Here is a 25684-nt window from a genome sequence, read left to right as displayed (position 1 = left end):
ATAGATTCAATGTGATTGTTCTTGAAACACATTTTGTTTAACGATGAAACTCATTTTTGTCTCAAACAACTAGGCCCATGTCAATGCTACCAAATTCGAAATGAAAATAATACAAAATCTCTATTGAGGCACCATTACATTAACGTGCCACATCAATCAACACATGAATGATGACCATAAAAAGCCATCATCATTGACTTATCATTCTTGAATTGACTCATATAGATGTGAAAAAGCTGTAGTTTCAACAAGATGTTAAAACTACTACAGCTCCTTCCCACAACCGGCGTATTTAATGAAGAGTTTGGTGATCGCATAATTTCACATTCATATTGGACTATATCTGAGCCAGTCACTACAGCTATATGTCAAAACTCATATTTAATTAGAAATTAGAAAAATTGACTTCCTAAAAAACCAATTTCATACAAATTTATATCATTTGTTTGTATTTAAAAAAAACTTTTTACTTTCACTGTATTATCTCCCAGCATATCCTCCATGCTTTTTATCAAATTTCCATAGAACATTTAATATCTCTTCTAGCTTGGAACATATCATTCTTTTATTAATTGATGTTATCTCGATAATGTTTCATCATCTTTAATTTTTATGTTATAAACCCAACCCCTTTTTAACTTCCCTATTGATATGTCTAGTCAGTTTGCCGACAATTGTCCTGTTGTTAAGTACACTTTATTAATACCACAAGCATTAGTGTTTATTTAAGTTAATTTTAATATAGTTTAATTAAAGAAAAACGACTCTATTTAGAACTAGCGAAGCCATCGATTGTAAATCTCCCAAAATTACGTCATATTAGAAATAAATTTATTTCTTGTTAATTTAAATTTTGTAATATAATAAATCGTGTTTCATACAATTGGCCTCTGCTCTCTATCATCTTCAGTCATTGTTCTATGTTCTTCCGTCATGCAATATATATATATATATATATATATATATATATATATATATATATATATATATATATATATATATATATATAATCAAAAATAACAAAATTCTTCTCTTCAAGACTGAAATTGTTTGCTATTTGTTGTATTGTTACATTTCTGTTTAAGTATCCTTAATCTATTATACTGCCTAGATCCTAAAAAACGTCATTTACATTCAAGTATCCTATGAAAATATGAAGAACAGAATAGAGCAGAACTAAAATCTAACATTAATGTTGAAACAATGCAGTTGTTTGATCAACATAATAACAAAAATATAACAGATAGCAGATAGAAGCATATTTGACTGACAGAAACATGCTTCTGTCGCCTTTATAAATAATTTATTAATATACTCATTCTTATTACAGATGTTGATACGATACAAACGTATAGGGGACAGGCTATGGGAGACCTTGATCCTCATATCTTCGCTGTTGCCGAAGAAGCTTACACCAAACTGGAGAGGGAGCAAAAGGACCAAAGCATTATAGTGTCTGGTGAAAGTGGTGCTGGAAAAACTGTGTCTGCCAAGTATGCGATGAGGTATTTCGCCACAGTTGGCGGAAACGCCACGGAGACGCAAGTGGAGAGAAAAGTTCTAGCCAGCAGTCCCATAATGGAGGTTAAAAAAATTATATTATCTATGTTTGTAACGAAATATTATTTAGATTTTTTACAGGCAATAGGTAATGCTAAAACCACGAGGAATGATAACAGTTCGAGATTTGGCAAATTCATCGAACTACAATTCAACAAGCAGTTTAACATCAGCGGCGCCTCGATGAGGACGTATCTTCTGGAAAAATCTCGAGTCGTATTTCAAGCCCCTGACGAAAGAAACTACCACGTGTTTTACCAATTATGTTCAGCAAGAGATCGACTCAAACATCTATGCCTGGGTGAGAAAACACAACCCCATCATAACTGAACTCATATTTATGCTAGTATTCAATTTTCAGATCATCAGAACACCTTTCATTATCTCAATCAGGGCTCCAGTCCGGAGGTGCATGGAATCGATGACCTTTCTGAGTTCGAAGAAACTCAAAATGCCCTGAAGCTGCTGGGTTTCTCGGACGACGACCAACAAAACATCTTCAAAGTACTGGCGGGTATTCTACATCTGGGTAACATCAAATTTAAGCCGTGCTTAATTAAAGTTGAGAACGAGCAAGACCAAGAAGGTTGTACCATACCTGTGAGTGTTATTTTTTGTCGCTGTTATAAACTACCTGTGGCAAGAGGTTATCGACCTTGGGGAAATTCTTACGTTTATTTTAAATTCCAAAACGATGTTAAAATCGTTTTTTTGCTCCACGTTCGACAATTTGGCTTGCTAATTTTTTTTATCCTTAATATAACGGTACGCAAAAACAATGTGCTTTTCTTTGTAATTTGATTTTGTCATGTGTTACATGTTTAAAGATTTCAGAACGTGAATAACAATGAAACGATGAGCGATATTTTAAAATACAGCAGTAGTTTTAGTATACTAGATTTTTATGGCAAGTACCAAGCCTTGATAAAGAAAAAAATTAAATTTTTCAATAGAACATTTAATATTTATCCTTTAATATAAATGTTTGTGGAGGAAAACTCTGCAGGTGCTAAATTTGACGAGTAAAATGCGAGCAAAAATCTATCCAAATTCGTGGAATTTTGATATGGAAGATGTAGGTTTGAATGCGTGCATTGCATTGGGGTATTCTAGCCAACAAGCATGAATTTTAGGGATTTTTTCAAGTGAAATAAAATAGACAAATAATATTTTCACTACCTATTTTTTCCCAGATATTTGTTAAAAAAAAATATCCAAACATTTACAGATTGATGAAATGTGGCGTCTCAACGAGATGGGACAACCTCTCTAACAATCTGAAACCAAAAACAAAAAGGAAATTCTTAATCTGGAGAAGTGTTGCTATCGTAAAATAGTAAAAAAAAATCTTTTTAATTATGCGAATGAATCTTTAAATAATCATAGAAATCCAAGTTTTGTTATAGTTTTACTTTGATACGATAGAAGAATATGTAAAGAAAGTTCACACCAAATAAATCTGTTTAGTAAAACTTGAGACAGAAGGTCAACCGTCTGGAAAAATAGTTTAGAGAAAAACGCGTTTAAAGATTCGGGTTAACTTAATCTTTCATTGACAATGAAAATTGCTATAAAAATTGGCGTTGTAATCGGGTGAGTTCCAACTATGAATTCAGAAATTATTTTATTGACTTTACAATTCACGAGGGGACAGGTAGATGGAGATGGAGACAGTAGATGCTCGCTAATTCTAATTACTAACTAATGATCAATTTTGATAAAAGCATAGACCACTACAAGTACATGTATTTCATATTTGCTATTTATTTCAATATTAGAAAATAACAATATATCATAAGAAGCTATGACATCATTAACAAATACTAAATTACTTTTAACTACAAAAAGATAAAAGAAAATTGTTTCTAACTAAGTAATACTATGACCGCTACATAATACTTGTGTATTTATTGTTTTTTTAATTGTATAGCAACGTTTAACTCAGGTATTTTAGTCGATGACTAAAATAACTAGCTTTTAAATTCTATTATTTTTACTAATTCATGTAATTTATTACTATATGTTAAAAAAACTACTAAATTTATATAGATGATATCGTAACGTCGTAAGCAATAAGTATCTTTTAACGTATAGTGATTTTCATTATTGGCTATTAAAACAGATAGAAGATCACTTCAGTTAGTGATTTGTTGTTCGATGGTTATAATCTGGAACTTGATCTAACAACTATTCTGTCTTATTTTAAAGACTATTCCGTATTATTCTAAAGTTTGTTTGGTATATTATTATATTGTTTTGAGATATTAAATCTCATACAGAGATTGTTTTATATATTGTTTAATTTCTTATTGAAGCAGCCTAAATATAAACTAATTTTACATCAACTTTAATCAACTTAATATTGAAAATTTTCCTGCTGAATGTGGTGTTGAGGTAAACATCCTAACAAAGTGCAAATGTAATTTTTAATGTTAGTCATAATCGATAAACCTTTATAATCGATATAATCGATAAACCTTTATAATCGATATAATCGAAAAAATCGATATATAATTCGATTGTTTTAGACACAATATATAAATTATATACTGTATTATTATATTGTTTACGTTAATATTCTATGAATCACAATTTTCAGAATATAATACAGTGTTTAATTAGGTAAATCATTTTAGTATCAATTTAGATGTACCTAAACTAATTTAAATATACGTTTTCATTGTTTTTGATTTAAATATAGGTTTTTAGTAAAAGATTTGAAATATTTTATTGTAGCTTTTGATAATATTTAGTATAGGATACAGATATTTTTAAAAACAATTAAAATATGAATAATTAATTTGTAATCATTTATAATGAAGAATGTATATAATAATATTAGGGGTACATGTTAAGATTTTAGGTTATTAATTGATATTCTGAAATTACTTTACCAAATAGCTTTATTGATGTAATACACCTATCTAAACTTTAGAAGAGTTTATAAACGGAAAAATGAACAATGTATAACAACAACGTGGTTTAACTCTTTCTACTCAAAAAAATTTATCTCAAACACGTACAATTATAACAGAGGCACATAGTGACGCATGTATTAGTGAAATAATGTGCCGGGAATGGTTCCAGCGCTTCAAAGCAGTTAATTTCCGCGTAGAAGAAGGAAAACATCCCAGAGAAAGAAAACAGTTTGAAGACACTGAATCGAAGGAGTTTCGGGATGATGATTGTTGCCAAACTCAGCAAGAACTTGGCCCCAGAAATCTTATTTCCGATCGATTGAAAACTTTTGGAATGGTTTAAAAAGAAGAACCTTGGTTATCATATGAATAGCATCATTCTGTATGTCACTAGCCGACTCTAATGTTAGAAAATAAACAGATTTGTGCTTGGTATACTTACTAGAGATAAGAAATAGGTTCACTATGACAACCGAAAGCGAAAAAATGGTAGTGCGAAAGTCTTACTATGATATACCAAGGATATTAAAGAAAAACGACCGCTATATCAAGAAAGTTATGACAAGAAAGCTTGTCTTGAAACACATAATGGGACATTAGTTTCGTTTTTTATAAGATATTAAAAAATTAGTTGATTTATGAAGATCTATAGATCACCTCCAAAGAAGGTGTCGGAAAGAAGGTGAAATCCTCAAAATGTTTAATTTGTATTCGTAATAACATCTAGGGTGAAATCCAGAGAAACTGAACTCTTTAATAAATGTAAACAAATTGCTAATTAATAAATAATTTTAAAAAATTCGTAAAACCTAGTTCGCCTAGAATTCACATACATTTTCAAAAATTATCAGTCTTAGTGATTCAACAATCCGCCCACTGGTCAATAACCACTTCTTATGCTTATATTATACACATGACATGTAAAAAATTATTTAATTTAGCGTAAAGGCGTCCTGTAAAATATTATCTTAATCAATTAATCTTATTCTAAAGTCTGTATAAGTCGTATAACCAGATTGGATGGTGTTAAATGATTAGCGAGCACTTTGGGATGTATCGTCGTGTTGTATCATATGATCAAATATGCTCAAGTTTTGATTCTTATATCATTACCTTTTGCACAGTAGTTTGCTACCCAATGCACAGTTCAAATTGATCATTTGTTGATGGTAGCGATCAGAATTAACTTTTTTCAGGTTTCAAAAATTCATAATATAAGGAATTAGAATTTTCGAAATAAATACATCTTTCATTACCCGTTTTTATTTCTAATTACCTGTCATTCAGTTCATATGGCATTCACCTTCCCATCTTTTGGATCTTTCCCATCGCTTGTAATCGTTTACAAATTGGTACTCGGCTCTGAGTTTGTGTTCAGTCCTCAACCAACAACTTATGAAATTCTGCATTTTCACCAAACCTTTAAAATCGCCACACATGAATTGTCAAAATCACGTTTCCCATGTTCTTATGGTTGGAACATGCCCATTGTAAGTCACTACCAGCAAACGATGACTTTCAGCGGCTTTTTTCTTTTGGTAAAACAAGAGAAGTAATGCCCCAAATGCACCTTTTCAGGTACAAAACTCAGCGATGTAACTTTTGCAGTTTTGAGGTTAATGTAAATTGAATAAAATAGCATATAGTCTATCCTAGTACCTCTCTAAGTGAACTCACGTCATCTGGATTGATGGTATCAAAATGGTGCAATGTTGCCGTATTTAACGTTTACATTTTATCCATTTTAGTTTATTTTGGCTTCGATATATAACAACATTCCAATATAAATAAAATTATGAAACAATAATATTATAAAATATAATTTATTTTAACATTATAGTACATATAATGCAAATATATCGAAGGACTGTAGCTACAGTTATTATATTTACATTGAACTTTTTTCTAAACCACCTATGGTATCCCCTGGAGCATTAATCCACCTAATAAATAATGTTACATCCAAGTAATGTAATTTATTTTCATTATAAAATATATTTACCTTTTTATGTTTAGTTCTTGTTTCTTTTGTTGCTGAGTTTTTTTGTCAAATCATTCTTATACTAAAAAATCATTCTCCTTATTTTCTTCTGTTACTACCTGTGTACATTTTTCTTGATAAAATTAGATTTTATCTCTGCATTCTCTCTAATGAATTTGCCGTATCTGCAAAACAGTTAGTATTCATTCTCTCCTCGTACTCGGATATTCTATAGTTATCCTATAATAATTATATACTTACCTTTAGTTATACTCACCTCTCATCATCCTTATCTCATTATTGTTATTGTAAGCATTGAATCATAATGCCATATCTAGAAAGTTTCGTTCACTCACTATCACATTCTGAGTTCCAATCTAACACTAGTTCATAATTCCGCTATTTGTCAATTTCTTCTTCTGTGTACCTGATGGAGTTCATCCAAACACGAAGGTGTTACTGTAAAGAACCCTTTCTAGATATCCAAACAGTTTTTGCCTGTATATCTTTTTCGACCTGCATATCTACTGTAGTAATTCTTTGCCACATCCCATAACAACTCAATTTGATTGAATATGCTGTGATAAAGAGGAAGACATTACACTCTGTGGCCGTATTATTCAACCATCTGATAAACTGTGTATATAATTTCATATATTTTTCTTCTATAACATTTCATTTATATTTACCAATTGATAATTTGAAGTACTCCACTCTTTTATTTGGTATCTTCAAAATTTAATTTATGTTTTGCAAGCCAATCCTTAATTACAGCCTTTGGTGACCACTTGTTGGGATCTTTTTGTAGGATTCCTGTTTTTAACAGGAATAACAAAATACCTAAAAATATTATGATATACAAGACATTATCAAATGTTATTCTAACTTTTACCTTTTTCCATCAACTTCTGTTTTCTTTAAACTCGTTTTATTAGTGTCTCGCCAAGGGTGGCCTAATGTTCCATTTTGAAATACCTGTCTGTACACAGATTGAAATAACAAGTCTTTCTTAATTTTATTATATGCTTTTAAAAATTGTTTTCAACCAGAGTAATCAAAAATATTAAGCAGCGATTTGAAATGTATCAAAATAAAGCACCAAAATAGCATTTGCCGGTTTATAACCTCTTATCATCACTAATGTTTTGAAGAATTTTGCAGACATTTGACAACCGAATGACTTTTGCATGCTTATTCAGTTACATGTTCGAACGTATCAGACAGCATTGTATCTCTTTGTAACTGGATTCAAATGAGAAGAAACATATTGTCTGATTCTAAAACGAATTTATAAATTGCGGAGGGTAATACATTAAACATCTTGATGGCGTGAGTTCACTGCTAGTTTGGTTAGACTGTACATACATCGAATCATAACATACTTATATTGTTTGTACTACCCACGACATTACTGCATACATATGGCTTGTGAATTTTTTTACAAAAATTAGTAAATAATTATCGATACATTTGGTATTTTCAATGCTATACAATCACTTACTTTTCCATTATGAGCACAATATTTCACATACTAGATAATATAAAGTGGGTCCTTATAATAGACATACGATATATTTTTGCGACTTTATAATAATTTCAAGAGATTTAGCATGTGGTCTAAGTTTGAATGTGGTTTTTCCATTTATCATGACTTACTTGACCATGTCTCTTGTTATAGTGAATAGACCCAAAAGATTTTTTATAACATCTTTATTAGATACGTTTAGTACAACCTTAACTATAAATTAATTTATGACTACATTTCATTTGTACTTGGATTAATTCACAAGCAAGACGAATGCGAGAAAATACATCATTATGTATTCTTCAATTATAAAATTATAATAACTTATAGCTATAGTTTACACTAAAGGTATATACTTTATATGTTCGTATGGTTTGGTTGGCTTCAATCTCCTGACATTGTGCGCGCTGTCCAGCAGTTGTATTGCATCGACATTAGTATGATTTAGTAATCTCCTTTCGTGTTTCAAGGCGATATTTTTTTAAGTGATTTCGTTGGTTACGTAGCGATAGGCAATGGTAATCAATCGAAGAACCTAGTTTTGACAGTGTTGGATGACTAGTTGATTTGAATTTTTAGTGCAACTCCATAATTGAAACCCATAGGTCCAAATTGGCTTTATGATTGTCTTATAAACTTATCTCTTTGATTTGATCAAGTTTAGAGTATCCTCCGACTAACCATATAGTTGTTTTATGTTGGATCTAATGTATTTTGCTTTTTGTCTAACATAATGTTCATTGAGTGATATAATTAAGTTCTTATTATTTCGACGCAATGCAAAATTAACGTGGACAAGACCCAAAAGATGTATCGAAAAGATAACGGTGGCCATTCGTTATAAGAAACAAAACTTTTTAAGAAGTCTTAAATATAATAAATTAAGAAAAACACAGTGTAGTTTATTCCTTTTTTTCAGAGTTCTGATAAACATCTTAAAATACTGTCCAATTTGCTGGAACTAGACCAAGAGGAATTGAGCCAGTGGTTGGTGACAAGAAAAATCGTGTCCATGAGAGACGTCTACTACAAGCCGATGAGCACGGAGGATGCCGCCTTTGCCAGGGATGCCCTCGCGAAACACATCTATGCCGAATTGTTCAACTGGATAGTCTTGATCATCAACAAAGCCCTCGAATCCAGCACTCCCAGCCATAAATTCATCGGCGTCCTGGATATTTATGGTTTCGAGACGTTCGAAACCAACTCCTTCGAGCAGTTCTGTATCAATTACGCCAACGAAAAACTGCAGCAGCAGTTCAATTTACACGTCTTCAAGTTGGAGCAAGAGGAATACATCAAAGAAGGGATCGAATGGAAGATGATCGATTTCTATGACAATCAACCGTGTATCGATTTAATCGAGACCAAACTGGGAGTTCTGGACCTTCTGGACGAAGAGTGTAAGGTAAATATATATCAATATACTTTATTAGGTGCTTCTTGCGTGTATTCTGATCATGCTTCACTTTAAAGGTCATTTTTGAGAGCTTTTTTTAGTTTGAAGTTTTTAATGTTTCCAAATATGTTTTCACCGGGTTGGCAACGTGTGGTCGAACGTTTTCACGCAGAACAATAACAATGTTGTGTCTTTGCTCGTATTGCGACCGTTTTAAGAGCAATGCCCGACCCAAACACATCAATTGTAATCGAAAGCGATCTCCATTAATGTTTTCATTTAGTAATCCCTTCAAATCCACGTCATCAAATTTGTTTGGCTGTTCAGAACGCTCTTTTTCTTGTCGGTGCCAAAATAACCACTTTTGAAACTTCGAAACCAGTATTCACGTGTTGAAATCAATGTAGCATGGTTTCCATAAGCTCAGAAAGGTCATCTCTTTCTTCAAATTAAGTTAAAAAAAAGTAAAACCTCCCGTGAATCTGTTTCTTTGGTACAAATTCAGACATTTTCAAGACACGGAAAAAAATTGTTAGTTACAAATATACATTGCGATTCCGTGTCAAAATAACGATGTTGGTTTGGTAACAGTCGAATTCATTTTCGCGCTTCTTCAGCATTTTGAAACCGTGTGCCCGCCAAGTCATGTGGTATCGATATAAACAAAAAATAATCAGAAGACGCTATGTCTGATAATTACATTGGGTGAGACAGAACTTCCCTTTCAAGCTGCAACAGTGTATCCTTCACAATCTTTTAACGTGTGGTCGAGTGTTGTAAGGCGAGAGTATGACGTCTATTACTAGCTATTGCTGGTCTTTCCTGCAAAAATACGTCGTTCAATTTATCTATTATATCAACTAAGTTCAGTAGATTTCTACAGTAACAATTTCATTCAGTATTAGAAGCTCGTAATACACCACACCTTGAAAATTCCACCATTGTATATCAAGATTTGTGAATATGAGTATTCCGCTTCGGTGTCGACGTAGATGAACCTGTCCTGGACTAACCCATAACATTTGTAACTTGGGATTGTTGTAGCAGATCCACTTTTATCTTTATCGCATTTTCAGACAATTTGTGTGGTGACTATTCATTCTTCTTTTGAAAAGTCATCAACTAGCAAGCTGTCTGAAAATTCTTTGACAGTTTCAGCTGAATTTTCGTCCAATAATTCGTTTTAAAGTTCATATTCTTCGAATGTTTTGGGTTATCCAGGCCTATCTTTGTCATGAATAATAAAATCGTCACTCACTTTTGAATCACTGAAACGTCATAGCCACCACCATCAATTTTAGGCATACAGTGATTAGTGCTCATATACACCAAATAGCTCAATAGTACAAATGAAAACCTTATGTGAGAAAATGCAAAAACTATCGAATTTAATAGTTAGTTTTTTTTTAACGGTCGTTCCATGTTCCTCCGACAGTTCGCATTTCCACCAATAGATATCACTGATCAAATACGTACAAGCGCCTAATATCAATAATACAGCTTTCTTACCTGTTGTAGATGCCAAGAGGAAGTGACGCTTCTTGGACGGAGAAATTATATTCGAAATGCGCAAAGTATTCGCACTTCGCCAAAAGTCGCTTCGGGAGATCCAGCTTCATCATCAACCACTTCGCCGATCGAGTGGAGTACGAAAGCAACGGTTTTCTGGAGAAGAATCGCGACACAGTCATCGAAGAACAAATAAGCGTCATAAAAGCCAGCAAAAATGCCTTCGTACACCGTTTGTTCGCAGGCGAGTCCCAAAAACTCCAGGTACCGAACGCGAAACTGAAAATAGTTTCGGCAAAAGCGGAACCGGGCGCTAAGAAATCCCACAAGAAGTCGGTGGGATCCCAGTTCAGGGATTCCCTGACTGCTTTGATGACGACTTTGAACGCTACCACCCCCCACTACGTTCGCTGTATCAAGCCCAACGACAGTAAAACTGGCTTCGAATTCAACCCTAAGAGGGCTGTACAACAGCTACGCGCTTGTGGGGTACTGGAAACTATCAGAATATCAGCAGCAGGTGCGTACATTCAAACATGCGTTTAGAGAGAAAGTAAATTCGGATTTTCCTAAAAGATTTCTTTAAAATCACTATCTCTAGTAATACCTTTTCAACTTAGCGTACCTTGGCAACAGTCCGTGCAATAGTGGTGGATTTACGAGCAGGCTGAGTAGAATAGGCCCTAGGGCGGCAAAATTGATTCAAAAATACTTTTTTATCTTTATTTTTTATGTATTAATATATTATTACTATTTGTTGCCGACTAACCTACATTTTGTCTCTACACTGGCTTAAAATTAGGTAGTTATCTAGGAGGACCCAATGGTCTTTATTTAGTCTCTAATGAAATAAAAATTAATATCACCTTTCAGTGTTTTTACCATTTAGTGCTGTTCACTACACCACTACACAAGATCACACGGCTGTCCAAGAACTGCGTTCTAGTTCAGTTGCCCTGGTGTGACAAGTTGGACCGGGTTATATGGGACTGCCTCTGGGCTTACCAATACGCTAAACCGAAGCAGTCTCACAGTTGACCCCTGTGAACCGCTACTGCTACTGCATTAAATTTGGGTATCGGGTAGCCGTTATTGGTCACGAGAAGCCGGTGATTCTATTGATTCGCGAACTTGAGTTAACATACGACTGGATACTGTCGTATGGGGGCAAAGGTTATGAATGCATCGACGCATGAGGTCGTTTCAGCCTGGAAAAGGGGGAGGTTAGCGGTAACGCGGTGCTAAGCTCCCAGTATGTCGACCAGCTCGCGAATAAGCGCGTTTTCAGAAGAACTGAGCTGAGTTGTGGTTTGTGGAATGATTGAGATATAAAGAGCTTGATTTCTGGAGTGTCAGTTTCCCTATGAATTTGATTTTTTCTAATAAACCTTGGAGCGTTTAAGATTTTTCTGAGCTGCTTATTTTGGAAAACTTGAAGCCGTTTCACCTAGTTGGGTGTAAGAAACTTGAACTAGACATTATATCTGTAGAGGAGTACGGACCGAATTTACATCTTGTAAAATAAGCATTTGATGGGAAGTCTGCTAGAAGGGCAGATCAGAGAAAATAGTAACTTGATATCTTTTTGATATGCTCCTTCCAACGATGCTTTCCATCAAGACTCATCCCTAGGTACTCTACGTAACTGTAAGGGATAATACTATTATTCATATTTATTTGTGTATGAATAGTTTGGTGGTAGGTGAATTCAAAATACGCTGATTTACACTCGTTGACTTTTATTCTCCATGTCTGGATCCACTTTGTTATTGTCTCCAACAGCAAGTATCGCAGTGTCATCAGCAATATAGTCATAGCAACATTTTCTATTTGTGGTATGTCAGATGTATAGAGTAGCTAAAGAACAGGACCCAAAACACTGCCTTGCGGTACACCTGCTTTTATTTATTTCATTGTTGAGTAAGCGACTTCTTATTCAACTGTAAAAATCCTGGCTGAGATATAGGAGTCTTAAGAGTTCAACGTATTGCATCAGTAACATTTTTGGGAGTTTATGCATGAGTCAAAAAAAAATTTTAAATTAAAAGCGGGGACCAACCCTTAAGAATCTACCCTTATGAGTATTTTTCAATATTTAAAATGTTTTTAGATACAGGGGTTTTAATGACGGTACATTTAAAAACCAAACTTTAAACGCGTTTTTCTGGAAAAACCGAAATTACTTTTTCCCAAAACCATTACGTCGCATGAACAAACGAAATAATTTCGATTTCAGGATATCCGAGCCGTTGGAACTATGTCGACTTCTTCTACAGATACAGGGTGTTGTGTAAATTTAAAGATATCAACAAGAACAATATGGAGAAGACGTGCGAAAATATTCTGAAGCAATACATAAAAAATTCGGACATGTATCAGTTCGGCAAAACGAAAATCTTCTTCCGTGCTGGTCAGGTGGCGTATTTGGAGAAGCTCAGAGCCGATAAACTAAGAAAATGTTGCATTATGATGCAGAAAACGATAAGGATGTTCATTGCGAAGAAGAAATACCAGAAAATGAAGAAATCCGCGTCGCTGATACAGAAATACGGAAGAGGAGTCTTGGCTAGAAGGTAAATTAAGCTCGCGTCATTTTTAGAAAATCTCTACTAACTCCATCTTTCAGGAAAGCTTACGTTATCAGACGAGAACGTGCAGCTATCAATGTACAAAGGTATATCAGAGGATGGTTAGCAAGACAGAAGTATCAGAAGAAACGTGGGTGCATACTCGGAATACAATGCTATGCCAGAGGATTCTTGGCTAGGAGACGGTTTAAGATCATCAAGGATAACGCCAAAGTAATTTCCATTTAAAACACCACTGAAACTATTATAATTAAAATTATTTAAATTATTTTAGGCAATCGTCTTACAAAGATATATCCGTGGATACTTGGCAAGAAAGAGAGTTGCATTAAGGGAACGAAAGATCATCATTTGTCAGGCTGCTGTCAGACGCTTCTTGGCAAGGAGACAATATAAACGACTCAGGATCGAAGCCAGATCGATTGAACATGTGAAGACACTCAACAAGGGTCTCGAAAACAAAATCATCAGCTTACAACAGAAAATCGATGAAGTCAACAAAACCAATACCGAGCTATTGTCATACCGTAACGAAGTTAATGATCTAAAGTAAGTCAACAATATATTTACTGGTGCTTGCATGTATTTTGATAATCTATCTTTTAGTCAAGCTGCAAATTATCAATATAACAGATCAATTGAAAAGTCCCATGCGTTTCATAGTAAAACACATGTTTATTTGGCAAAATTAGTATTTTTTTATTCAACATAGTTCCCTTCAAGGGTGACACACTGATTATAAAGACCCTCCAACTTTTCGATATCATTTTTGTAGTAGATTTGTCCTTTGCTTCAAAATAGGCCTCAGTTTCGGCGATCATCTCTTCATTCGACGAAAATTTGTTCCCAGCGAGCATTCTTTTGAGATCTGAGAACAGGAAATAGTCACTGGGGGGGCAGATCTGGAGAGTACGGTAGATGAGGAAGCAATTCGAAGCCTAATTCATGGATTGTTGCCATTGTTTTCACTGACTAGTGACACGGTGCATTGTCCTGGTGAAGCAGCACTTTCTTTTTCTTCAAATGCGGCCGTTTTTCGGCGAGTTCTTCCTTTTTCGAGGTAGTCAATGAAAATTATTCCATGCGCATCCCAAAATACAGACGCCATAACTTTGCCAGCCGACTGTTGCGTTTTTCCACGCTTTGGAGCGGGGTTATCGTGTACGGTCCACTCGGAGTGAGATGATGGAGCCATGTTTCATCCATTGTCTTATATCGACGCAAATACTCGGGTTTATTATGGTTGATCATCTCAAACACAGCTCCGAATCATCAACTCGTTGTTGTTTTTGGTCAAAAGTGAGCTCGCGCGGAACCTACTTTGCACAGAGCTTTCTCATACCCAAATCGTCGATCACCTCTTCATACGATGAAAATTTCTTCCCAGTGAGCATTCTTTTAAAATATGAGAACAGGAAATAACCGCCGGAGGCCAGATCTGAAGAATTCGGTGGATGAGGAAGCAATTCGAAGCCCAATTCATGGATTTTTGACACGGTGCATTGTCTTGGTGAAGCAGCACTTTCTTTTTCTTCAAATGCGACACTTTTTCGGCGATTTCGTCCTTCAAACGATCCAATAACGTTATATAATAGTCGCTGTTGATGGTCCGTCCTTTTTCAAGGTAGTCAATGAAAATTATTCCATGCCATAACGTTCCCGGCCGACTGTTGCGTTATCCCATTCTTTGGAGTGGATTTATCGTGTGCAGTCCACTCGGATAACTATCGATTGGACTTCGGAATGAAATGATGGAGCCATATGTTTCAACCATTGTCACATATCGACGCAAAAACTCGGGTTTATTACGCTTAATCATCTTCAAACACTGCTCCGAATCATCAACACGTCGTTGTTTTTGGTCAAAAGTGAGCTCGCGCGGCACCCACTTTGGACAGAGCTTTCTCATATCCAAATATTTTTACATTACTTTTATTGTTTGATTTGATTGAGGAAATCTGCTGGCAAAGCCCATCGAACATTTTTAGAAACTTTTGGCCGTTGTGATTTTGATGTCAGTAACCAAGAACCACCTGGAGGATATAAAATGTTTGAAGACAATGAATAGCTAGGCTTATTGGGAGAAATCCAGCTTAAACTATCAAAAACCTTCAGACAACTTAACAGTTGATGAATTCACTGTTTCCAAACACACGGGCCGACTGAAAATAGTATTTCAAACCATTTCAGCATCATGGTTTCATTGCTTGTCAGACAAAAAAAGAGTTTTTTGTAGTGTATTGTGACTGACTGCCAAACCAACATCATTATTTTGGTAGATGAAATAAAATACTCAACCAATATATATTATACCAATTTTTCTCAATAATGTCTTTTTAAAGTTAAAAAATGATCAGAATATATGCAAGCGCTTAATATTAAAACAACACTCAATAGAACTTCAAATTTTCAGGAACAAAATGGCTACATTTAAAGCTCTGGAGATTGAGGTCAAGAATTTGAACAACCTCCTAATAGAGAAGAACAAGTCGATCGAGAAATTGCAGGAAGAACTAAGCATCGAGAAAGAGGAGAAGGTCGATCTCGTCAACGAACAAGAAAAATACCGAAAAGACGTGGAAAACCAGCGAGAACTATGGACTCAAGAGACCGACAAACTCAAGAAGGAATACGAGAACATTATAGAAATGTTGAAGATCAACGAGAAGGGCGCTGAAGAAGATATTAAACTCAGGCTAGAGGAGGAAAAGAAGGAAATACTGACCGAGGCGGTTCAAGAGAGACAGGTCTACCAGAAACTCTTACAGGAATATCATTCCTTGGAGCAACATTGCGAACAATTGGAAAGGCAATTGAATCAGAAAGATCACGTTAACCATAAGAGGAACATCAGCGACATTAGCAGTATCTCAACGATCGATATCAGTGATCTGCCTGAAGATCATGGATATGGTTCGGTTAGGTCTACATCAGGAAAGAGTAGAGAAAGAGTTGAAGAAATCGATTGGAATGGTAAGTTTATTTATACCTTCAACACGCAATGCTTTTAAATCATTTGCTTAATCCTTAGCCATGAATAATGAGAGTCACACAACATCCACTAGCGAATCGAATTCCAAACCGGAAGAAAACAACATAGATATTGGTCTGGTATTGAAACTACAAAACAAATTAGCGGATGTGGAGCGAGAGAAGATGAGGATGCAAGCTCGTTTGGATGAACTAGATATGTCACCCAGAGTAGAACGGTAACACCCAGCGATATCCAAATTTCGCAAATTTTAACGCCTTTCGTTTCACAGCGCTGAAAACGCGGCGAAGGACGCCATAAAAATATCAGAGCTGGAATTGTGCAATGCTAATTTGAAGGCCCAACTACTGGAACTGCAGAACAGTGTCAATGAGGGGACGGGCGTGGCTCAACTAAAGGAGCAACTGCAACAGATGCAAACGGAACTGGACAGGAGAAGCGAGGAGGTTATTCAGTTGAAGAGTGTCCTGGCGAACCAAACGGATAATATGAAGTCGATCGTCAATTCCAATAATCGTTTGGGTAAGATGAACCGGGCAGTAGTACTAAAGCACTTAGTAACAAAACTAACCTAATATGCTTCGTATGGGCTAGATCTGAGTATGGTAGATACTTGTTTGGGATTATTTACTGGGAGTTTTCATATAACATATAATACAGTAAAAGTAGTATTAATCTCACATTACTAACACATATTACCACTTAGAATTGCTAATGTATCATTCACCTAGAACCACCAAAACACGTAGATAAACGTACCACGTACTTATAATAAAAATATACGATTAGGTGCTTATATGTATTTTGACCACCAATATCTACTGGTGAGAAGAAAAAGAATCAAGGGAAACAACTAAAACAACTAACCTAATAGCTAAATTCGAAGATTTTGACATTTATTTATATAAATAAATTAATAGTTCTTCTTTTAGTATTATTAATTAATCAGTGTATCAAACGTTAATCAAAGAACTCTTAAAATTCGACATTTTCGACATTCATTACTTCAGCTGCCATCAGAACCCATCAAACACTTTTAGAAACTTATGGGGATACCGCCCCGTCATGTACCAATTGTCGGTTTTGGACTCAACGATTTAAAACTGGCTCTTTTCATGTCAAACACAAAGAAAGGCCTGGAGGACCAAAAAACTTTAACCACAGTGAACTGCAAGATTTATCTAACGAAAATCCAGTTGATTGATTAGTCAACTTTTTCTGATTGAGAATCTTCATGCTATGGGATAGATCCAAACGCTGAGACGATGGCTACCACACGAATTGACTTCATGTTTGACGAAATTCATTGTTTAATAGACAAAAAGATCAACATTAGCAAGTAACAAACGCAAAGTCATCCATTTATACGCGAACGCTCAGTCACACCTAAAGGTCACACTACTGCAATTCAAATGGGAAGTTCTGACAAGAGTCTAATTCTGGAGAATCAAGGCTACACAAGGAATTGAATTTGCATCATTGCCAGTTCTTGCAAATTATACGTATATTCGAAGAATATAATATAAATAGAATAAGTTATATTGCATTCACAAATTAACCGTTGAGACTCCAGTTAAAAAATTTTGGTACGTGTTTCATCGTCTATAATATAGAAAATGTGATATGAAGAACTTTATATAAATATATTTCCTTTTGAAATAATATCGAAAGGAAAAAAGAGAAAATAAAATAATATGTAATTATTTATCAAAATATAAAGATTACACTAACAAACCAAAGTTATATTTCTTGTAAATTATGTTGATGATTTTACGGTTATTAATTGATATACCTAGATTAGTTTTAACAAATAGCTTTACTTAATACACCTATCTAAACAGTTGAAGACTATATAAACGAACTAATGAATTGAGCTATATATAATAACCATAGAGTAATAGAGATGCAACTCAACAGGGGTCTCTGGCGCAAAGTTTTGCTTTGCCCAACATCCAGAGGACGCCATAATGGGTCATACAAGTCATTTAATTGGTCAATTTAAATCTCCATTATAGGCACCTGTAAGAAAAATATTTTACTATGAAGACATTTGATTGGCTCATTAGTAATGTTTGGCACGTGACAGCATTGACGTCATGTTTAATTGACCAATGAAATTGAAATAAAAAAGTTTTTTTTTTCTGAAATAAATTTATTAAATAGCATTCGATTAAATATAAATATAATCTGTAAAAATACATAAATATAAATATAATCTATAACAATAAATATAAATAAAATATAAAAATAAAAATATCTATCAAATATATATATATATATATATATATATATATATATATATATATATATATATATAGAGAGAGAGAGAGAGAGAGAGAGAGAGAAACTTTGGGTGCATTGCAAATCAAAATTATTTAGCGTTTTCCCACGCTTTGGAACGGGTTCATTCAACGTGTGAAGTCCACTCGGATGACTATCGATTGGACATCGGAGTGAAATGATGGAGCCATGTTTCATCCATTGTCACATATCGATGCAAAAACTCGGGTTTATTACGCCTGATCATCTTCAAACACTGCTCCGAATCATCAACTCGTCGTTATTTTTGGATAAAAGTGAGCTCGCGCGACAGCTACTTTACACAGAGCTTTCTCATACCGAAATATTCGTGAATGATATAATGTACACGTTGAGTTGATATCTATAAAGTGTCTGCTATTTCATTCAGTTTCAATTTAAGGTCATTCAAAATTATTTTGTGGAATTTTTTAATGTTTTGTCGGTAACAATCTCTTTTCGGCGTCCACTGCGTTCACCGTCTTCGGTACTCATTTCACCACGTCTAAACGCTGCATACCAATCCTTGATGGTTGATTTTCCTGGTGCAGTATCCGGAAATTCGCCAAGTTTTTGCTTCAACTGTGTTTCTTCCCTTCAAAAAGCAATATTTTATCAACACGCGAAATTCCTTTTTATAATTTTTTTTCGCAATAACAAAAGTTGCTTCAAAACGCTATAATTCACAAATTCATGATCCGACAGTTGTAAAATTTATACACGCATCTTTTGAGGGTTATGGCTAACTAAAAAACATATGGATTTAATTCTAGTAACGACATATATGTGTCAGGCCGGGGACTTTTCAATTGACCTGTTATTATACCAATTTTTTTAATTAAATACCTCTTAAAAGCTAGAAAAATGATACAGTATACATTTAAGCACCTAATAAAAAAATAAACACAGAATCCTGAATAAAAAAATAAAATTTACACTAGATACCAGAATCCAAACAAATTTTTTTTTTTGATATATTCTAAAGACATATTTCAATTTATTAACCCCATTGCTAAAGGAACTAACAAAGTTATTATTATGGATTTACAAATTGTTGCAATAATCCGAATTATATTATTATAATCATATCAGGTTCAGTTTTGTGCCTTGTTAATCTTCCAAGAATTGATATTACCATTCCAGGCGCCTACATAAATGAAGATGGCGAACTGGCGTTGGCATACGAGACGCAGAAAACCATCAACAAACAGCTGGAGCTAGAGCTTCAGGACGAAAAGGCGAAATACAAGGCGCACGAGAAGGAATACAAGCTCGAAATCGAGAAACTGCGCGAGGACAACGAACGCCAACAACGTATCCTCTCCGCCAATCTGAATACCACCCCGCAGTCTCAAAACGAAATGTTTATGCAACACGAAATCACCAGGCTGACAAACGACAACCTCTCTCTGCTGGATAAAAACGACATGTTGGCCGAGAAGGTCAGGAAACTGACGAGACAGCTGAAGATCCTCACTAAGAAACTGAAAGAGGCGCCAATCGACGTAGAAGAGGCCTTCAGGGAGGCGGAACAGGTTAAACAAGCACCGGTGCCGCCAGGAAGAACCGAGCCTAATATTAGAAAGAAGGACAGGGAATACTTAGGAATGTTCTCGTATAGAAGTGGCGATGAAAGCAACATCATGAAAAACTTGGTATTAGGTAAAAATGAAGACCAACAGATAATTAAGATAATAAATCCACTATTTTTATTGTGTTTTTTAAGATCTAAAACCAAGAACAGCTATAACACTGCTACCAGGCTTACCAGCTTACATAAGTTTTATGTGTGTGAGACATACCGACTACATAAACGACGAAGAAAAGGTGAAGGCTTTCCTGTTGACCTTCGTCAGTTCCGTTAAAAAAGTGATCAGAAAGAAAAACTCCGATTTTGAGACCACAACATTGTGGCTGGCCAATGTTCTGAGGTATGTCTCATTCATCTTAATCTGAAAGATTAATAAGATGCATATTTTTCAGGTTGAAACACTGTATGAGACAATACAGTGGTGAGAAACGTTTCCAAAAACAAAACACTCCAAAGCAGAATGAGCAGAGTTTGAAGAACTTTGATCTCTCAGAGTACCGACAGGTTCTATCCGACATAGCTGTCTGGATATATCAAGGTAATGTATTATGAGAGATATCACCTAACATTAATTAACCTAATATATAATTGTAGGACTAATAAAGAACTTTGAGGAAAAAATTCAACCACTGATTGTACCTGCTATTCTGGAACATGAGGAAGTACCAGGGATGAGTGGAAAACCCAGTGGCCTAAGAAGTAGAGTGGGAAGTGTATCAAGTCCAGTAGGAGGGGGTCCAGGTCAGAAACCAACTACAGCCTTGATAAATGAACTAACAAATCATTATAAGGTACATATCTGTTATTATTATGTGATACATAAACAAACTAATCTGTACTGGTGCTTGTTACTATGTATTATTTATATTAATACATATTATACATACTATTAATTTATTTTTGTCTGTTCTAGATTTTGGATTTCTATGGTATAGATCCTGACTTAATTTCGATGGTATTTAAACAAGTATTTTATTTTATCTGCGCGTCAAGCTTAAACAACTTGCTCCTAAGAAAAGAGCTCTGCCACTGGTCGAAAGGTTGTCAAATTCGACATAACTTATCGCATCTAGAAATGTGGGTTAGAGATCGTAAGCTGGATGTAAGCGTTAGTAGCTTTTTCAAGTTTCTATTTACGTAGCATATTTATAAACTTGAAATTCCCAAGCCCAATTCTTCTTTTTTAATTCTTAATACATTTTAGGATGGGCCTATACAAGCGACCTTGCAACCCATAATACAGGCCGCCCAGTTATTGCAGGCTAGAAAGACTGACACGGACGAAGATGTGGAAAAATTGTGCGAAATGTGTAGCGCATTAACACCGCTACAAATAAGCAAAATTCTTAATCTGTACACTCCTATGGACGAATATGACAGGATTCCGTTCTCTTTTATTCGCAAGGTCCAGGAACGATTGCAAAATAGGCAACCACCGAATCAAGAACAACAAGTAATGTATTTTAAGCAGAATATTTCACTAATTATTAAATATTTATATTTTTTAGACATTGTTGATGGATGTTAAATATAATTTACCGGTAACATTTGCCTATAATCCTTCCGATATCCGCCTAGAAGAGATTGAGATACCTGAAGCTTTAAACTTACCGATGCTTGAAAAAGTTTAAATCTTAGAAAAAATATGTTGCAATAACAATTATTACAGATAGCACACAGTTCGTTTGTATGAAGCTAAAATATTACGAAGGGTATAGTTTAGGGAATTCCCAAATAAACTTACTATTCATAACATGGAAATGTTGTGAACTACTGCTAATTAGCTTTAATTGTGTTTTAGTTTTAATTATTTATGTGTTTATAAATGTACATTTTGGCCTCATTTGCCTAGATTTAGGTATTTATTTCTATTATCGTGTATATTTTATATTTTTTGAGATAATAAGGATGAAAATGAATGTGTATAATAGTCCAGTATTCTAAATCACCTTTTATCAAGTAACAACAAAACGAGAGGCAAATGGTTATTTTTATTGATCTCTCTACTAAAAAATATTGTCCTAATATTCTGGTCATGTATATTTCTTATAACGAAAACAATGTTATGATCGATGCCTTATTTTAAATATATCTTTGATGTGTGTAGATGCACTCAATCCTGGACTATAAAAAGGTTCCGAGAGACGTTCCTTAGTTATGTTTAAGAGAAGACATATTTATGAATAGGTAGATATATTGATATGTTATAAATTACTATTTTTATAGTCAGTTATTCCTTAGATATCTGTGTATTAAATTTATAAATGTTTTTAGTTCATTAGTCTGGGTCCAAGAAAAAAAATCGGAAGACGTTGTATTACTGAGCTCTAATTGTGGGTCCAACTGTTGAACTTAGTAAATTGGTATTTTTGAACAAGCAAAAATGTCTCATCTTTATAATGTGGACCGAAACAGACTTCTGAACTTCAATGTGATTTTAGCTGTGCCTCTTTCACGATTATGTTACGAAAACGCTTGAAATATATTTTACATTTCTTATATTTCAATATTCCATAGTATTTTATTAAGTTGTATATATCACATAATTTGATAGTTATGTAAAATGTAAATATTTTTATAGTTACCTGTTATAAAATTTTAAAGAGAAAAAAATTGGTATGCAACAGGCCATACAAACGATTTTTCAATTGTTCGTTTTACTTAACTGTTGATGAAAACTTAAAATAAACTTCTTTATTATCTTTGAAATAACTTTTTAATTGGGTTACAAATTATTTGCATCGTTTATTTCATAACAATTAGTTAATTGGAGTACATTCGAAGATATTCTATAAACTCTATTTTATAATAATAAAATGTATGTGCAGAAAGGTGGTCGTAGAAGTATAATGTATATTTACATATTGTTGAGATTATAAGAATTTTATTATATAGTTAATTAGATAAAATATATATACTAGATAAAACTGATGTTCAAAAAGCATTTTATTGATGGCAAATAAAACAGAACCAAAATATTTCTTTTTTTTAAGCCTATTGTTTCTATTCTTACCAAAAAATTTAAAAATTATTTAGGATAATCCCAAGATTCCAAAAAATTTGAAAATAGAGACTAGATATTAGATATTTTCTAAAATATGGACATACAGGTTTCGATATCTTATAAAATAATTTAAAAAAAGAATAAAATATACCCCATACAACTTTGCGACAGCATTAATTTATGGGGCCAGAAATTTTTGGTACTTAATTTTAGAGCTAACCGGCAGTGGAAACTGAAATGTCAAATAGATAATTCAGTAGTCTATTTTAAAAAACTACGAATATTTGTATATTTTTGAAGAAAAACTATAGATACCCTCCAAATTATGGCGATATCGATCATCATCCCTAAAAGAAGCTGATTCATAACATAACCTAAAAATTCGATGTTTGTAGACATTTGTAGATGACTTGTGGAAATATCAATTTGGGGTGATTTTTCAGTTTGTTATTTAGAGACGAGCATTATGGTAATATATTTAGAAATTATTTTTAATTTTCTTTTTTCAAATTTTATATTTTAGGGTCAAAGTCAATCGGGTGCTAACAGTGGAGATAAAAAGGAGGAAAAAGACAAAAAGAAAAAATATGAACCTCCAATTCCTACCCGTGTTGGGAAAAAGAAACGTCGCACAAAGGGGCCGGATACTGCCCTCAAATTACCCGCTGTGACACCTCATACGAGATGTCGGTTGAAGTTGTTGAAACTTGAGAGAATAAAGGATTATTTGTTGATGGAAGAAGAGTTCATTCGCAATCAAGAAAGGTTGAAGCCCCAGGAAGAAAAAAATGAAGAGGAAAGATCTAAAGTAGATGATCTGAGAGGTCCGTAATTAACTACCTTAATAGAAATATTTTTTGAATGTTTCTTTGTTTTTGTAGGGACTCCTATGTCAGTTGGAAACCTTGAGGAAATTATTGATGATAATCATGCTATTGTTTCCACTTCTGTAGGCAGTGAACACTATGTGAGCATTTTGTCATTTGTTGACAAAGATCAACTTGAACCTGGATGTTCAGTTCTATTGAACCATAAAGTACATGCAGTTGTTGGTGTCTTAGGTATTTTTTTGTTTGTTTTAACAAGTTGATATATGAATATATTTATCTTCTTTTGTTAAGGTGATGATACTGACCCTATGGTCACTGTGATGAAGTTAGAAAAAGCTCCTCAGGAAACATATGCAGATATAGGAGGATTGGATAATCAAATTCAAGAAATTAAGGAGTCAGTAGAGTTACCATTAACTCATCCTGAATATTATGAAGAAATGGGTATTTTAACAATTAGTCCTTGTTGATAACTTTAATGGCATTTTTTAAATTTAGGTATAAAGCCTCCTAAAGGTGTAATTTTGTATGGCCCACCTGGCACAGGCAAAACATTACTAGCCAAAGCTGTGGCTAATCAAACATCAGCAACATTCCTTCGTGTAGTTGGATCAGAGCTTATTCAAAAGTACCTAGGTGATGGTCCTAAACTTGTTAGAGAATTGTTTAGAGTTGCAGAAGAACATGCACCATCAATTGTGTTTATTGATGAAATTGATGCGGTACTATTACTGGTAATAATTTTTATTTGATTTGAAACTTGGCTTGTTTGTAGGTAGGAACAAAACGTTATGATTCTAATTCAGGCGGCGAAAGGGAAATACAAAGAACAATGTTGGAACTCTTAAATCAGTTAGATGGGTTTGATTCGAGAGGCGATGTCAAGGTTGGAATAATGCACTTGAGGTTTGAATTAGATTTTATAGGTTCGTATATTTTTAGGTTATCATGGCAACGAATCGTATTGAAACTCTTGACCCAGCTTTAATTCGACCGGGGCGTATAGATAGAAAGATTGAGTTTCCCCTTCCAGACGAGAAAACTAAAAAGAGAATCTTCAATATACATACGTCGCGTATGACTTTGGCGGAAGATGTTAATCTGCAAGAGCTTATTATGGCCAAGGATGACCTTTCTGGAGCCGATATTAAAGTAAGTTCAATAATTAACTGAAGAAAATAGTTATTTAATATATATTTTTAACAACAGGCTATCTGTACTGAAGCTGGTTTGATGGCTCTTAGAGAAAGAAGAATGAAAGTCATGAATGAGGATTTTAAGAAGTCAAAAGAAAATGTGTTGTATAGGAAGAAAGAAGGGACACCGGAAGGTCTCTATTTGTAATTATTTTATAGCAGCCAAAGCATAATCTTATGATTTTACTAAAAGTTAATTTCCATTAGAATTGGAAATTAATAATGTGCTGCTTCTCTACATCATTTAAAAACTTAGTTAATAAATATTTTCATCTGTGGAAAACTTTTTTATT

General features: G+C 34.1%; 2 protein-coding genes across 4 annotated transcripts in view; both read left to right on the top strand.

The window, feature by feature from the left end:
* Positions 1–23353, top strand: part of didum (dilute class unconventional myosin) — a 71022-nt gene extending 47669 nt beyond the window's left edge. The window contains exons 4-21 of one of the 3 annotated variants that reach the window (XM_076410969.1): positions 1331–1584; positions 1642–1861; positions 1922–2160; positions 8904–9392; positions 10902–11412; positions 13129–13465; positions 13519–13693; positions 13755–14029; positions 15894–16453; positions 16512–16689; positions 16744–16994; positions 19914–20432; positions 20497–20701; positions 20754–20899; positions 20956–21152; positions 21275–21463; positions 21566–21814; positions 21870–23353. In XM_076410969.1, coding sequence (XP_076267084.1) covers positions 1331–1584; positions 1642–1861; positions 1922–2160; positions 8904–9392; positions 10902–11412; positions 13129–13465; positions 13519–13693; positions 13755–14029; positions 15894–16453; positions 16512–16689; positions 16744–16994; positions 19914–20432; positions 20497–20701; positions 20754–20899; positions 20956–21152; positions 21275–21463; positions 21566–21814; positions 21870–21992 — 5117 coding nt within the window. In that variant the 3' untranslated portion in view covers positions 21993–23353. Of the gene's footprint in view, positions 1–1330; positions 1585–1641; positions 1862–1921; positions 2161–8903; positions 9393–10901; positions 11413–13128; positions 13466–13518; positions 13694–13754; positions 14030–15893; positions 16454–16511; positions 16690–16743; positions 16995–19913; positions 20433–20496; positions 20702–20753; positions 20900–20955; positions 21153–21274; positions 21470–21565; positions 21815–21869 lie in introns of all 3 variants that reach the window. The other 2 variants (XM_076410970.1, XM_076410967.1) reach the window with 2 other exon arrangements.
* A 270-nt stretch (positions 23354–23623) lies between these two features.
* Rpt2 (26S proteasome regulatory subunit Rpt2) lies at positions 23624–25674 on the top strand. Its single transcript, XM_076410966.1, has 8 exons — positions 23624–23834; positions 23889–24189; positions 24247–24426; positions 24487–24639; positions 24694–24917; positions 24971–25081; positions 25138–25347; positions 25405–25674. Exons 1-8 carry the CDS (start codon positions 23832–23834, stop codon positions 25537–25539), a joined length of 1317 nt encoding a protein of 438 aa, XP_076267081.1. The 5' UTR covers positions 23624–23831; the 3' UTR covers positions 25540–25674.
* Positions 25675–25684: the final 10 nt, after the last annotated feature.

This window comes from Rhynchophorus ferrugineus, unplaced genomic scaffold, assembly GCF_030347505.1.
Source record: "Rhynchophorus ferrugineus isolate W39M unplaced genomic scaffold, kcgeb_rfMv2 rfM8, whole genome shotgun sequence".
NCBI lineage: Eukaryota > Metazoa > Arthropoda > Insecta > Coleoptera > Curculionidae > Rhynchophorus > Rhynchophorus ferrugineus.
Note: the sequence above shows the minus strand (reverse complement) of the source record. Positions and strands in the feature narration are given on the sequence as shown.